Genomic DNA, 13084 nt, shown 5'->3' with positions numbered 1-13084 from the left:
TCTGTCTTTAAACCGTATCGTTTTTATTTTGTCATTGTCAACTGTTTGTTTCTGTAAAATAAATCATTTTTGTTTTTGTAGTTGCTGTATACAGCGTGTCAATTAGAAATCTGAGGTGCTTCACAGCCTACGCTTTTTGGTGATTTATAAATAATAAGTATATCTTTATAAAGAGTCACCAAACTCGATTGGTAAAAGAGGCGATCGAGATTTACAAACATCCCGACAATATAAACAGAAATTATGGGATGCGTTTAAAATTATCCTGGTTCTCAGTTATAAAGAAGTCACATAAAAACGTAGATTGTGAAGCGCCAGAGATTTCAAATTGACAAGACAGCAATGATTGAGACACGGTACAAATCCAGTGTACTTAACCTTACACATCTATCTACACAAATAACTTCAACCCCGATGATTAACGTCGGTAAATAGTACAAAAGACACTCGGCCTAATAACACAGAAAATTTTATTTATTTGTAGGTTTTTAACTGGGTAAAATATATTTTTTTTAACAACTAAATTGTTTTTTAATCTTTGCTGCACGATTCAAGTAGGCGGAATCATCGCTAAACAGATAAAAATCCAATCAAATGCTAAAGGTAACCTTGGCAAACCAAAGGGATCAAAGCCATTTATATTTTTAATTACCTGGTTTTGTAACTCTTCGTGTTGTACATCTTATATTATTTTATCATAAATGAATCTTCTTAGAAGACATTGAATAGGAAATCTTCTTTTCTAAGTCTCTTTTTTTTAAAAATGTTTTGTGAAACGACAATGCATTGAAACTAATTGGTAAGGCATGTTTTCTTGGTTGTATCTTTTTATCTAGTCTTAAAAATGTCAGGAAATAGGTAGATATTGCAAAAATTGCAATTATGACTAGAGGTGAATAGGTAATAGGCAGTAGATACCAGTTAAGCGGAAGTAATCACAAAAGTGCCTACATAGAACATATGTATTTTGCGTTTGTTTAACTCTTGTGTGGTTCACACTAGTCTACATGCGATACTAGACTTGATTTTTATTGAATATTTTTTTTTTATTGAATATTTTTTTTTTTACAAAATACATTTTTGAAATACAAAATAGGTAAATATACAGAACATCTTATATATAACGTTTCTACCTCTCTAATAAAGTAGATACTTGTGTTTAGAGAGGGAGTTCGTTTCATATTTTTTTTTTTTATAAACAAAGTAAATTAAAACAAAGCAAATGAAAATTAAAAATAAACAAGGTAAATTAAAAATAAAAAATAAACATTCTTTGGTATGGAGTCTAGGAAGGGGTGAGTCTTAAATGTTTTTTAATTTTAGTTTTAAAAGTTTGATAATTTTTTATAGATTTTAAGTTTTCCGGAAGTTTATTAAAGTTTTTCTTACCTATGTACGTATAATGGTATAACGCTGCTGTTGTTTTAAATCTGTGCAAAATTAAATTATTAGAAAATCTAGAGTTACTTGAATTTTGCACTTCAATTGTTTTTTCTTTAAAAGTTTGTAAGATAGAGGCTTTATTAAAAATTTCTTCAATTGTTGGTATATTAAGTTCTTCGAATACTAGTTTTGATGGGTAAGTTCTGGGCTTTTTAAGAATTATTTTTGCAATCTTTTTTTGAATAATAGAGAGTGATTTTAAGTTTGTCCTATAAGCTCCTCCCCAGCCTTTAATTCCATACTGCATAATTGACTGTATTAAAGCATAATATACTGTTTTTATAAGTTTTAGAGATAAAATATTTCTTAGTCTAATGAATACATAAATAAGTTTCCTAATTATTTTGACCATAGTGGCTATTTGTACTTTCCACTTCAAATTACTATCAATTATAATGCCTAGGTACTTAATATTATCCGCTTTTTTAATTGTTTTATTATTTATTTTTTTATTTATTTATTCATTTTTTTCTATTTTAAACCCTAATAAATAATTAACATAATATGACCTCACTGGAGTTTCCCGTGCCGAGGACCCTTAACAATAAACTTGTTTTTAAATATTTTCACATTTGAGAATAAACAAAGAAGACTAACTCAATAAACAGAAATAATTAACAAAATGTACAGACAGTTTTAAACACAACGAATTTATGTTTATAATTAATTTACGTACATCTATATTATTATTACAAAACGCCCAATTAAAGAACAAAAACATAACATAAACTATACATTTGTGGAGCAGTTGATTCAATATTGGTTTGAGCAAATGAGACAATCCGTTTTACTTCTACCTTGCTCCATTATCCATTTTTTATAGCCTTTATCTCTCTTATTTTTTTAAATGATGAAGTTGTATTTCATGCAATCTTCAAATTGAAGTTTTTGGACTGGATTTGGAAAGTAAAATTTGTACAACTCCGTAAAATAATTAGTGTGACTCGTGACGCCATCACACCAATACAGCAATACATCTGTATAAAAGAAAGCACGAAGATAAGCTGTTCGGTGGTAAAACATATTCAGTCGGTTGTTGACAGTGATGGGGGACGCACGCATGTAAGATGAACGGCGTATTTATGATTTTTAATTTATTTTCTAAAACAGGGCTAAATTATAAGTTTACTTTTATGAAATTTGGAAAAAGACTTATTGAACAGTGTGTCTCCATGTTTTTTTTCTTCAAATGTCTGAACTTTAGAATATTCCGTCTTCTGCTTGAGGCAACACGATGTTTCATCACCGCGCGCAAAGGAATTATTTACGACAGTCTTTTACGAGTTAAGATCGGGTTGTGGTCCTGTGGCTAGTGTCTCGGACTGACGGACCAAAGGTTTGTGGTTCGAATCCCACTCTACCCCAACTTGATTCCATTTTCTAATAGTGAGTTATTTACAACTCGTTGAAAATGGCCCTCAAAATTCAATATTTGGGTAAATCATAAGAACGCAAATATTTCTTTTTTTAAAAAAAAAAAAAAAAAGTTTTTGTAAACAAGGACTGGATTTCAACCCATTATTAGTTTTTCTTCTTCTTCTCTGTCTTCTTGTAGATCTGACGATCCGTTCTACTTAGACTACTCAGTCTCCTGTGATGAGGCCTAACTATTCTTCCATCAGGCAATTCTTTGGCTGCTGTAGACACCAGTTTTATCGCTTCTCATTCTGTTTATGAGGTCTCTCCAGAATCTTCTACGGGATCTGCTTCAGTGCACTATATCTTAGATTTCGCACGTACCTCGTGTAAATTCATTTCTGACCCGGTCACGCAGAGTGTTTCCGGTAATCGATCTGAGGACCATCTCCGATGTTCTTAGCAGGTTCTTTGTTCTCGTGGTGGTACAACAACTCCCATCCATGAAATCAATTCAAACGACGTAACTTTGTGATATATTGTATTGTGTAGCTATATTATTCATGAATTTAACACAAAAGATAAAAAAAATATCACAGTAAATTCAGTCAGTATTAGGTATTCTCATTAAGATTGAAATGTCAACTGGCCGATTTGTTCTAGAAATGAATAATGCCAAAAACGGCCGCGTCGAGCGCCACATGTGTTGCGAGTCATATGTCAAAAGCATCATCTCAAAGAAAAATAGTCCTTAAAAAATAATGGTTAAAAATACTGTTTCCCACATCGAGAATCTTCAAAAATTTTATGTAATCTGCAAGTTTACTCTAAGAGAAAAATCCTCCCCCCCCCCGGGTTTGAGATGTTCAAAATATAGTAGACTTATTTGTATGAAGAAATAAGCTGGAGTAATCGGCTAGCTCTTTGGCTCATTGCAGGCGCTGGGCGCGATTTATTAATATTTTTATTTGGAGAAAAATACTAATGGTGGCAATGTATATTTGTTTTTCTGTAAAAAAAGTTGTTGTAAAACATTTTTATGGATATTCAAATTTAATGGTAAGCTGGGCATAATCGCTTCTATACACGGTTCGCCCCTGCTAGGTAGGTACATAGGCAAAATATATGTGCCTAATATTACTAACACAGTAATTCGAATTAATTCTAACAAAGCAATTTTTTGCCATAATTTCAAAATAAAAGAGTTATTATTTCATGGTTTAATATCATAATACCACCGTGTCAACGGTTTAATTGGTAAATTTGTTATAAAATAATTACAATTTACAATAAATATATAATTGCTTCCAAAGAACTACTAAAGCTCTCAATTTGCGCATGTGCAGACTTATGAATCAGTACTAGGCGACCGCTTCATTAGAGCCAACAGACTTACGCAGTTCCTTATTTCAGAATTAGACGGAGGGCAGTGAATTTTACTTCAGTCCGTGCATGACTGCGCAGGCAAAAGGTGAGGAGTGGGTTTATCGCAATTTTTTAGAAGAAGTTAATGAATGAACATTGAACCTATTTGAAATCACTAAGATTAACAACAAACTAATTAAAAATATTTCTTGAAAATGCTAAATGATTGGTTAACTTACCGCTTTATTTTGCAAAAAAAAATTGGTAGGTACTGATTTTTTAAGCATTAGTTCCGTGCAGCTATGGACGGATCGCGCATGCTCTGTGGGTAGTTATTTTTTTATACTCTTTGGTATTATTCCGAATTAAAGATTTTTTTTGTGAAAATAATTTTAAACAAACAAATCATCACGCTGTTTCCCCGAAGAAGCTGACAGAGAGGATAGAAACTTATGTTGTATGCAAACATCGCTTCCTCTAAATTCATATATGATCTCATGCACGCGCACCGATTATTCCGTAATATTCCGGCTTACGACCTGTCATTGGCCAGTTGAGGGGCCACTTTTCACGCTGCGTAACATTCATCATTCAGCCTTTTTATTGAGTATTACATATCTTGCTTATACAATGTACATAATTCAATATACTATTTCTTTTTACAAAGGAAAACACACATGGAAGTGACTCACGCGTCTCTGCATTTAAAATTCATGTTATTTACAAACAAACCGGTATTTGAGCAGGCTGTCTTGTCACTCTTACTTTTGTCGAAAGTTCTTAACATGTTTCAAAAACGCCGTACATATTTTCCATATGTATAAAACGAGTATCTACTCGTATCCAATAGCATTATTAAAATTAAAAACGTTGAAGACAAAAATCAAATTAATGGAGTAAATTGATAACAGCTGCATTAAAAAGGGCCACAGGAGAGAATCTCTCCAATCAAATAAATAGTAAATAGGTGAAGCTTTTCTCTATTCTCTTCTCATTTAACTGTTCATATAATATTAAAATAGTTATTGAGTTATGTACTGTAACTTATTATAACATACTAGCGGACCCGACAGACGTTATCCTGCCTGAACGTTGGCTTGCCTGCTATTAGCTTTGAAATAGACTTTCCATTGATAAGTAGGTACCTAGGTACTTGTTAATGGTTGAATACCAAAACTTTAAATTATTCATACTCAAATATTGAAATTAAGTGGGTATCAATGTACTTTTTTATGGTGCATTTCCAAAGGATAAAATTAACATTTTTTTAAATTCAGAATTATTTTTGCAAATGTCAAACTCTGCTATTAGAATAACAGGGGCGCACTTTATTTAGATTATGCTACAATAAAAGTATAAAGTTGTAAATAATATTTTTGATGTTACTGATTTAGTCAAATGTATCTATTTCAATTGTCATTTTTTTTACTAGTAAGGCAAAATATATTTTTTATTGAGATGTACATATATGTATAAACAGTGTGGCCGGAGAAGTGACGTACAAAGGTAAAATGTAGGTGCCTTATATTAAGGGGTATCCCAATCATCCCCATGTATGTTTTGCGTAGTTTTTGAGTCATGACTTTTTTTTAATTTTCAACCGGATCGGTTTTTTATTTATTTTTTAATTTTTAAGAAGTTTTTTCGGGATTCTCTTTGAAACTCATCGAATGTATTTGTTTTACTTCACGCATAAAGTAATCAGAATCAGTTTTATGACATTAATGAAAGCTACAAAAGTTTTGACCTAAAATGCAGAATTTAAGTTCGAGCGAGTCAGACTAGAATTTTCAACATAAAATTAAGAATCTAAAAAGGCGATTCCTTAGTTTCTAAATAACTTTGAAAACTGCGCTTGACTCTAAACTTTTGTAGCAATACAAAAAAAATGTACTTAATTGGCTACTATTTGCTGAAATCACCCTTCTAAGGTACTGAGGTGGAAAAATCCTGAAAATAATTATTTTATTTTATTTTATTTTTATTTTATTTTTGCACCACAACAGGCCAGGAGGCCCAATTACAGCGGTGAATTACATCACAGAATACCAAGGCTTGAGAAAAATCACACTTAATTTTTGTGTTCTCACCGGGAATCGAACCCAGAACCTTCCGTCTGTGAGTCAAGCGTCTTGACCACTACACCACGGAGGCCGCCAATGATGTAAAGTTTATAAATCAACAAAAAAAACTGTTAGAGATAAAATAACGACACGAGTAGCAGTAAACACAAGGTCAAAAAGACAGGAATTTTCTGCCTTAGTATCTTTGAAGGCTGATTTCAGTGAATAATGGCCCATCATGTTCTATTTTTTTTTTACTACGAACGCTTAGAGTCTAGCGCAGTTTTTAAAGTTACTACGAAACGAAGAAATGTCCTTTTTAGATTTTTTATTTTAAGTTGAAAGTTCAAATCTGACTCACTCAAACTTAAATTCGGCATTTTAAGTCCAAATTTTTGTAGTTATCACGTGAAAGAATAATAAAAAAAAAATGATTTACAAATTAAAAATCCTGAAAAAACATGCAAGAAATAAAAAACCGATCCGGTCGAAAATTTTCAAAACCCATTAAACAAAGCATATCTCGAAAACTACAAAAAATACATACATACATGGGGTGATTCGGATACCCCTCAATATGAGGCACCTACATTTGAACGTAGTTATGCAGAAAGCAGCCAGTCCACAATTTTGAAAAATTAGATATTGGTTTTATCGGGTGCAGTAAGGTCAATTCTATGTTCCGCTAAAAACAGCCAGACCGCTTCCATACAAAAAACTGTAATAATCACCTTCTGAAAATAGTGTCGATCACAAAAACGGCATTTCTCAGTTTGTAGAAAACACCCACAGCATTATAAAATGTTCTTTAAAAATCATTAAAGCTGGTCAAATACATAATAATATTCTTGTTTGTAATATATAAAAAACGAATGTATTCATTGTTCATCATTTGTCAAAGTCAAAAGCATTCTAACTGTTGTGTAGATTTGATTATTGACTCTTTTCATAAAAGTGCTATCATCTCAGTTTCCCTTTTCTGTGGCTTGCTGCTTTCTGCATAACTACGTTAATTTTACCTTTGGACGGCACTTCTCTGTTCCCGAGAATTCACTGTCTCGGGAACAAACACACCTGTATCCGACAGCCCTCAATATCGTGGGGGGTCGGCGCGGCTTCGTCTTCCTGGTTCCTCGCAATCGGCCCACCCGGCGTAAACGGGAGGCCTGGGAACCCGGCACGCGGCGATGAAAGCACCGAAAGCTAGGTCAACCTCAGTAGTCCTGAAAAGGACTTTCCACCCGGTCCAAGTGGTAAAAAGAGGCGAGCGCAGTCGGAGCGATCAAGGCGGCGGCCACAGCAAGGAGCGAAGACCGAGCGGGAGGCGGCGGCGGACTCGGGAGCACAGCACAGAAATAAAACACTCGTGTCGGAGGACAGCAGAGAACTGATCTATTCTTTCAAGTTACACGGCTTATAAAGCGTCGCTCGCCGCGCTAGACGAGTTGCCCCGTAGCGCCGCGCAGATTGGCTCGAGGCGGCGCGGGTGGGCTATCCCCACCACTGCCGGCCCTGCAGTAGCCACGAGCGGCGTAAATACGGGCGCGTTATGCGCGCGCGGGCCATTTCGCTACTAGCCACGACGAGCGAAGCACGTGTAACCAAACAAGCATGTAAATATTACAATAATACATAGTAAAACAAATATCGACAGTATATAAATTTCTATATATTTTCCCGGCATAGGTCGAGGCCGAACCCGCAAGTGACAACTGCGTCTTTATTAAGGGTTCAGCACTCGACTTACAGCTATGCCGGGCCCTATATTTATTGATAGCAACATTTTATTTTTTATTTTATTTTATTTAATTTATACAAATAATGCGGCCAACGTGGCCGTTCCTATGGGCGTTCATGCGCGTCCGGAACACTCCCCCCGTGCAGCTCGCCTGCACTGTGGACATCCCGGCCGCGCGGTCCCTCGTTAGGTAGAATAACTGCTACCTTCACAGCTGGTCTGGTGTAAGTCCCGCTTGTTGTCTTGACGTCCACCACACGAACTTGCCCGTCCCGGGCAGGGTCGGCCCGCGTTATCCTTCCTCGGGGCCATCGGTTCCGCGGCAAGTTGGGGTCGATGATAATCGCCAGGTCTCCCACCTGAAGGGGTGGCGCTGGATCACGCCATTTCTTGCGTTGCGCTAGCGTGGGTAGATACTCTGTCAGCCAGCGACGCCAGAACATATCGGCGATCTGCTGCGAGATACGCCACTGTTTGCGGAGACAGGCTCCTTCTTCCGACTTGTCGAAATATGCTAACGTCGGCTGTGTGTTGGCGGCTCCAAGTAAAAAATGGTTTGGGGTGAGCGGTTCGTCGTCGTCTGCCTGTGTTGAAATGTGGGTCAGGGGGTGATTATTGACCGAATACTCCGCTTCCGCTAGTACGGTCTTGAGCGTTTCCTCGCGAGGCGTCTGCTCCTTTAGCGTCGCTTGTAGAGCTCTCTTCACCGACCTTATGAGCCTTTCCCAGGCTCCCCCCATGTGGGGTGATGAAGCAGGTATGAACCTCCATTCCATTTGGCGATTCGTTATTTCAGTGAGCAGCTTGGGGTTCGTCAGAAGTTCGGCCACGGCTTCACGGAGCTCCCTGTCGGCCCCGTGGAAGTTAGTGGCGTTATCTGAGTACATCACCTTGGGACAGCCTCTTCGGGCGGCCATCCTTCTGATTGCCATGATAGCCGCATCACTCTCTAGGGATGAAGCGAGCTCGATGTGTATTGCTCGCGTCGTTAGGCACGTGAATAGGGCGCCGTATCTCTTCTCTCGCCGGCGGCCTATGGTCACTGTCATAGGCCCAAAGAAGTCTAGGCCACAGTGAGTGAACGGAGGCATGCGGTACGCTAGCCTGGCTTCAGGCAGTTGACCCATGAGTGGCGCGCGTGGTTTACTGCGTGCCGCTTGGCACGCGGGGCATTCACGCGCTATCTTCTTCGTCCTATTTCTGAGCTTCAATATGAAGAACCGAGCTCTGATATCCGCTAGGGTTCTCTCCACGCCCGGGTGTCCACCCGTCGTGTGGTAGTGCGAGATGAGGAGGCGCACATATTGGCAATCGCCATCTAAAACGGGCGGCGCGACGCTTCCTGTCGCGACGCCCTCTGCGGCCTGCAGTCGGGTTCCCATTCGGATTATGCCTTCGCCGTCTAGGAAAGGGCAAGTCGCGTGCAGGCGACTTCCCGGTGGGATGGGTTTCTTTGTTTTAAGCATCTCGAGCTCCTCTCGAAAGGCGGTTTCTTGTGATCGTCTGATCCAGCTTACTTCGGCTGCTAATGTCTCGGTGGCGCGCAACTCGCGGTCCCCGCCCGGTTGTGCTGCGGGGACCGTGCGGCGGCATCGTGCGATGAATCGCTGCATCCATGCTGTGGTCCGGATGAGTTTTATCCAGGAGGAAAAACGCTCCGGCCGGGGAAGGGCCTCTTCCCTATTCGCATGACCGACGAAGTGGCGCGTCGGTTTTGCCTCTAACTGGTCCCCGGACGGCTTGATAAGGGCTTTCTCCTTAGGCCATTGGGCCTCCGGGCTGCGTAGGAATCGTGGGCCGTTGAACCACAATCCACCGGGCCCTAGGTCGGGAGGGTCCTTGTCTCGGGTCCCCAGGTCAGCGGGGTTGTCTTTCGTTGGGACCCATCTCCACTCCGTCAGGTTCGTCAGTTCGTCGATTTCTCCGAGGCGGTTGGCCACAAAGGTGGAGTACTTCAGGGGGTCAGTCCGGATCCAACATAGGACTGTGCTGGAGTCCGTCCAGTACACGGTGCGCGTAATGTTGGCCCGGCTTTCTTTCTTCAGGGTGGCGGCCATACGGGCCGCTAGCAGCGCGGCTTGTAACTCTAGCCGCGGCACAGAGAGTGGTCTCAGCGGAGCCACTTTGCATTTTGCCATTACGAATTTCGCTGACTCGTTGTTCGTAAAATACGCGACGGTGCAGCAGGCTTGTTCCGATGCGTCGCAAAATACGTGTAGGGTTATGGGGTCCGTTTTAGAGCGCAATGAGCAGCGCGGGATCGCACAACCGTTCTCGCTCAGGAGCTGTAGCCATTCTTGCCATTTCTCCACGTGGTCGGGCGTCAGGGGTTGATCCCATCCCGTATTGGATCGCCATACGGCTTGTAGCAGTATCTTCGCCCGGATCGTAAGGCAGGCTATGAAGCCCACCGGGTCGAAGATGCTCATGGCCGCACTCAGCATCTCGCGCTTCGTGGGCCTCCGTGGTATTGCAGGTATTCCTTCTTCGTGGTTGAACACGAAGTTGTCACTCCGAGGGTCCCAGACAATTCCCAGGATACGCTCCGTTGTGATCTCGTCGCCGATCGTGATGGCGGTGTTGGCGCGGTCTTCGTGCTTCACGTTGTCCAGGACGGCCGCCCGGTTTGAGGCCCACCCTGTGAGCTGGAATCCCCCACGGCTGAGTACGAGGGTTACGTCCTGTACCAGCCGTGCGGCGGCTTCTTCGCTATCCACGGCATCCAAGTAATCATCCATATACATGCGTTTTTCTATGGCTTCGGCGGCTTCTGGATATTCCGCGGCGTGGGCTTGTGCCACTTGATTCCTCACAAACTGGGCACTGCTCGGGGAGCACTTGGCCCCAAACATCATCGAGGTGAGCATGAACGTCGATGGGTCCTCATCCTCTTCTAGTCTCCACAGGAACCGTTGGGAGTGGCAATCGGCCTCCCGGATCCTGATGCGCAGGAACATCTCCCTGATGTCTGCGGCTATGGCGACTCGGCCCTCTCTAAATCTGATCAGGTTACCCAGCAGGGATGAGAGCAGGTCTGGGCCGGTGAGAAGATGCTCATTCAGAGACGTTCTTTGAAATTGCGCGGCTGCGTCGAACACTACCCGAATTTTGCCCACTTTATTCGGGTTTGTTACCGCAAAATGCGGCAAGTACCATTTGCGTGGATGATACGCGTCAATCTCTTCAGGTTTGAGTTGAATCGCGTAACCCTTGTTTACGTAGTCGGTTATCTTGGCCCGATAGGCGTTGGCCAGCCCGGAGTCCTTGCGCAACTTCCTTTCTAAGGAGCGCAAAGGGTTAAGGCCGCTAGGCGATTGCAGGGCAGAGTGTCGCCGTCCTTTGCCCATAGCAGGCCAGTCTCCCATCGGCCGGATGGGAGCTGTCTGGTGGAACTGCTCATTATCTCCTCCGCGCGCACGTCCACGACGCGGCGTCTCTCTCCTATAGAGACTCCCAATGAGTCTACTGCAAAGCTTTTGTTTCACTAGTTCTTCTAGCTTATTGTCGTTTGGACTGTGTTCGGCGTGGAAATTCGGGTGTACGGTCCCTCCGTACGTCACTGGGCCTAGGGCGGTGTTCACTGTCATCAATCCATCCTCCCTTATCACAGGCGGGCCGGTGGACACGATGAGTGTGGCGTTGTCAAGACCGATGAGCATTCTCGGCTTGACGGTGGCTTCCCTTGCAGCTTGCGCACTACTCCGGTTCCGGTGTGGTAGATCCATTGACTTGATGTTTGCGCGTTTATTTTGAATTCACAGCTGCCCGACACAATGGTGACACTTATACGTTGTGAACACAGAGTGTCCATTGCACCACTCGCGCCCGAGATAACCAACTCTTCCTTTGGTCCCGTTACACCGATCGCCCGGGCGATGTCCTCTTCCACCAAAGTGACGGATGATCCTTCATCCATCAATGCGTGAATGTTTATTGTGCCCGTGGGCCTTTTAAGGTAACCGGCAGCACTACCTTGAATGTAATTGGCACTTCGGCTCTTTTGGTGAGCAACACTATCGGGCGAACGATGGCCCGACTCGAGGCATTGAAGCACACTGCTTTGTCTCTCACGATTGCCCACTTTTCTGTATATGTCCTTTTCGCGAACTCAGCGACACTGCACCAAGCTATGGCGGTTCGAGTCACAATACACGCACTGAGGTTCTTGTGTCACCAATACATGACGTTGCGGTGTACGCTTGTCCTTCCGGGCGTTCTCGGCGCGCCTATCGCGCTTATCCGCTCGCGCGTTCTGACCATGCGCGGGCATGTCCAGCCCACCTGATGACGGCACTACACTTGTGAGCTCTCCCATCCAGTTCGCGAAGTCGTAAATGCTGGCCTTCCTAGGCCTGCTCATCCGGTGGCTGAACCAGAGCCACTTCAGGGGCATCGGCAGCTTGGCGACGAGTTCTGATAGCAGCTTCGGGTCGGCGAGGTAGTAGGGGTCGATCCCTTCGACGGTGGTGATGACGTTTCGGATGGCGATCGCGAAGTCCATTACTGCTTCCACCGAGGCGTCGTTCTGGAGGCGGGGCAGTTTGTAGGCCTGATGTAAGGCCCCGCTTATGAGGAATTCCGGGCTTCCGAAGTTGGCCTCCAACAGGCGGAGGATGTCCGGCACGTTCCGAGGGTGTAGTAGTAAACCCGTTACAATGTGGCGCGCGCGTCCTTCCAAGGCGCGGCGCAGCCTCCCAATGTTGTCAGCGTCACCAAGGCCCCACCGCTCCGTTGACTGATCGAAGGAGGCCTTGAACGTCTGCCACTCCAGTGGCTGACCGCTGAATGCCGGCAGGTCCGGCGGTGAGCCCGCACAGCGCGGGGCATGATCCCTCACAGTGTACGGCGATGAATAGGCGTGCACCTCGCCGGCACGCGGTAGCTGCGAGGCTGTAGGCCGCCCTCGGACGACCCATTCTTGCACCGGGTCTTGGTATAAGCCCCCCGGTGTTCTTGACGCGTAGTGGTTTGGCTGCTCCCGGCCATCCCGTCTCAGCGCTGGTTCGCAGACGTCGCGATCTCTCAGCGCGTGGTGCGCCGCGGTGGGGTGACCCGCCCGCGGTTCAAGGTAGTCGTCCCTCAGAGGCGCGGTGTCGATCGGCCGTTCACAGCCGTCTCG

At 43.2% G+C, this 13084-nt stretch overlaps 2 protein-coding genes across 2 annotated transcripts in view; both read right to left on the bottom strand.

Annotated features, from left to right (window-relative positions):
• LOC148272398 (uncharacterized) overlaps window positions 1-13084 on the bottom strand; it is a 72709-nt gene that overhangs the window by 47564 nt on the left and 12061 nt on the right. The gene's annotated exons all lie outside the window — the stretch shown is intronic.
• Window positions 8070-11690, bottom strand: LOC148272399 (uncharacterized). The gene has a single exon (XM_088240094.1). The coding sequence runs from the start codon at window positions 11688-11690 to the stop codon at window positions 8070-8072; it is 3621 nt and encodes a 1206-aa protein (XP_088096220.1).

Source organism: Micrasema longulum, unplaced genomic scaffold (genome assembly GCF_059751315.1).
Source record: "Micrasema longulum isolate JH-2025_06_02 unplaced genomic scaffold, ASM5975131v1 h1tg002342l, whole genome shotgun sequence".
In the NCBI taxonomy this organism is placed as follows: domain Eukaryota; kingdom Metazoa; phylum Arthropoda; class Insecta; order Trichoptera; family Brachycentridae; genus Micrasema; species Micrasema longulum.
Note: the sequence above shows the minus strand (reverse complement) of the source record. Positions and strands in the feature narration are given on the sequence as shown.

Coding starts and splice junctions, on each gene's coding strand:
- LOC148272399 (XM_088240094.1), bottom strand. CDS start 11,690: ATGGATCTACCACACCGGAACCGGAGTAGTGCGCAAGCTGCAAGGGAA.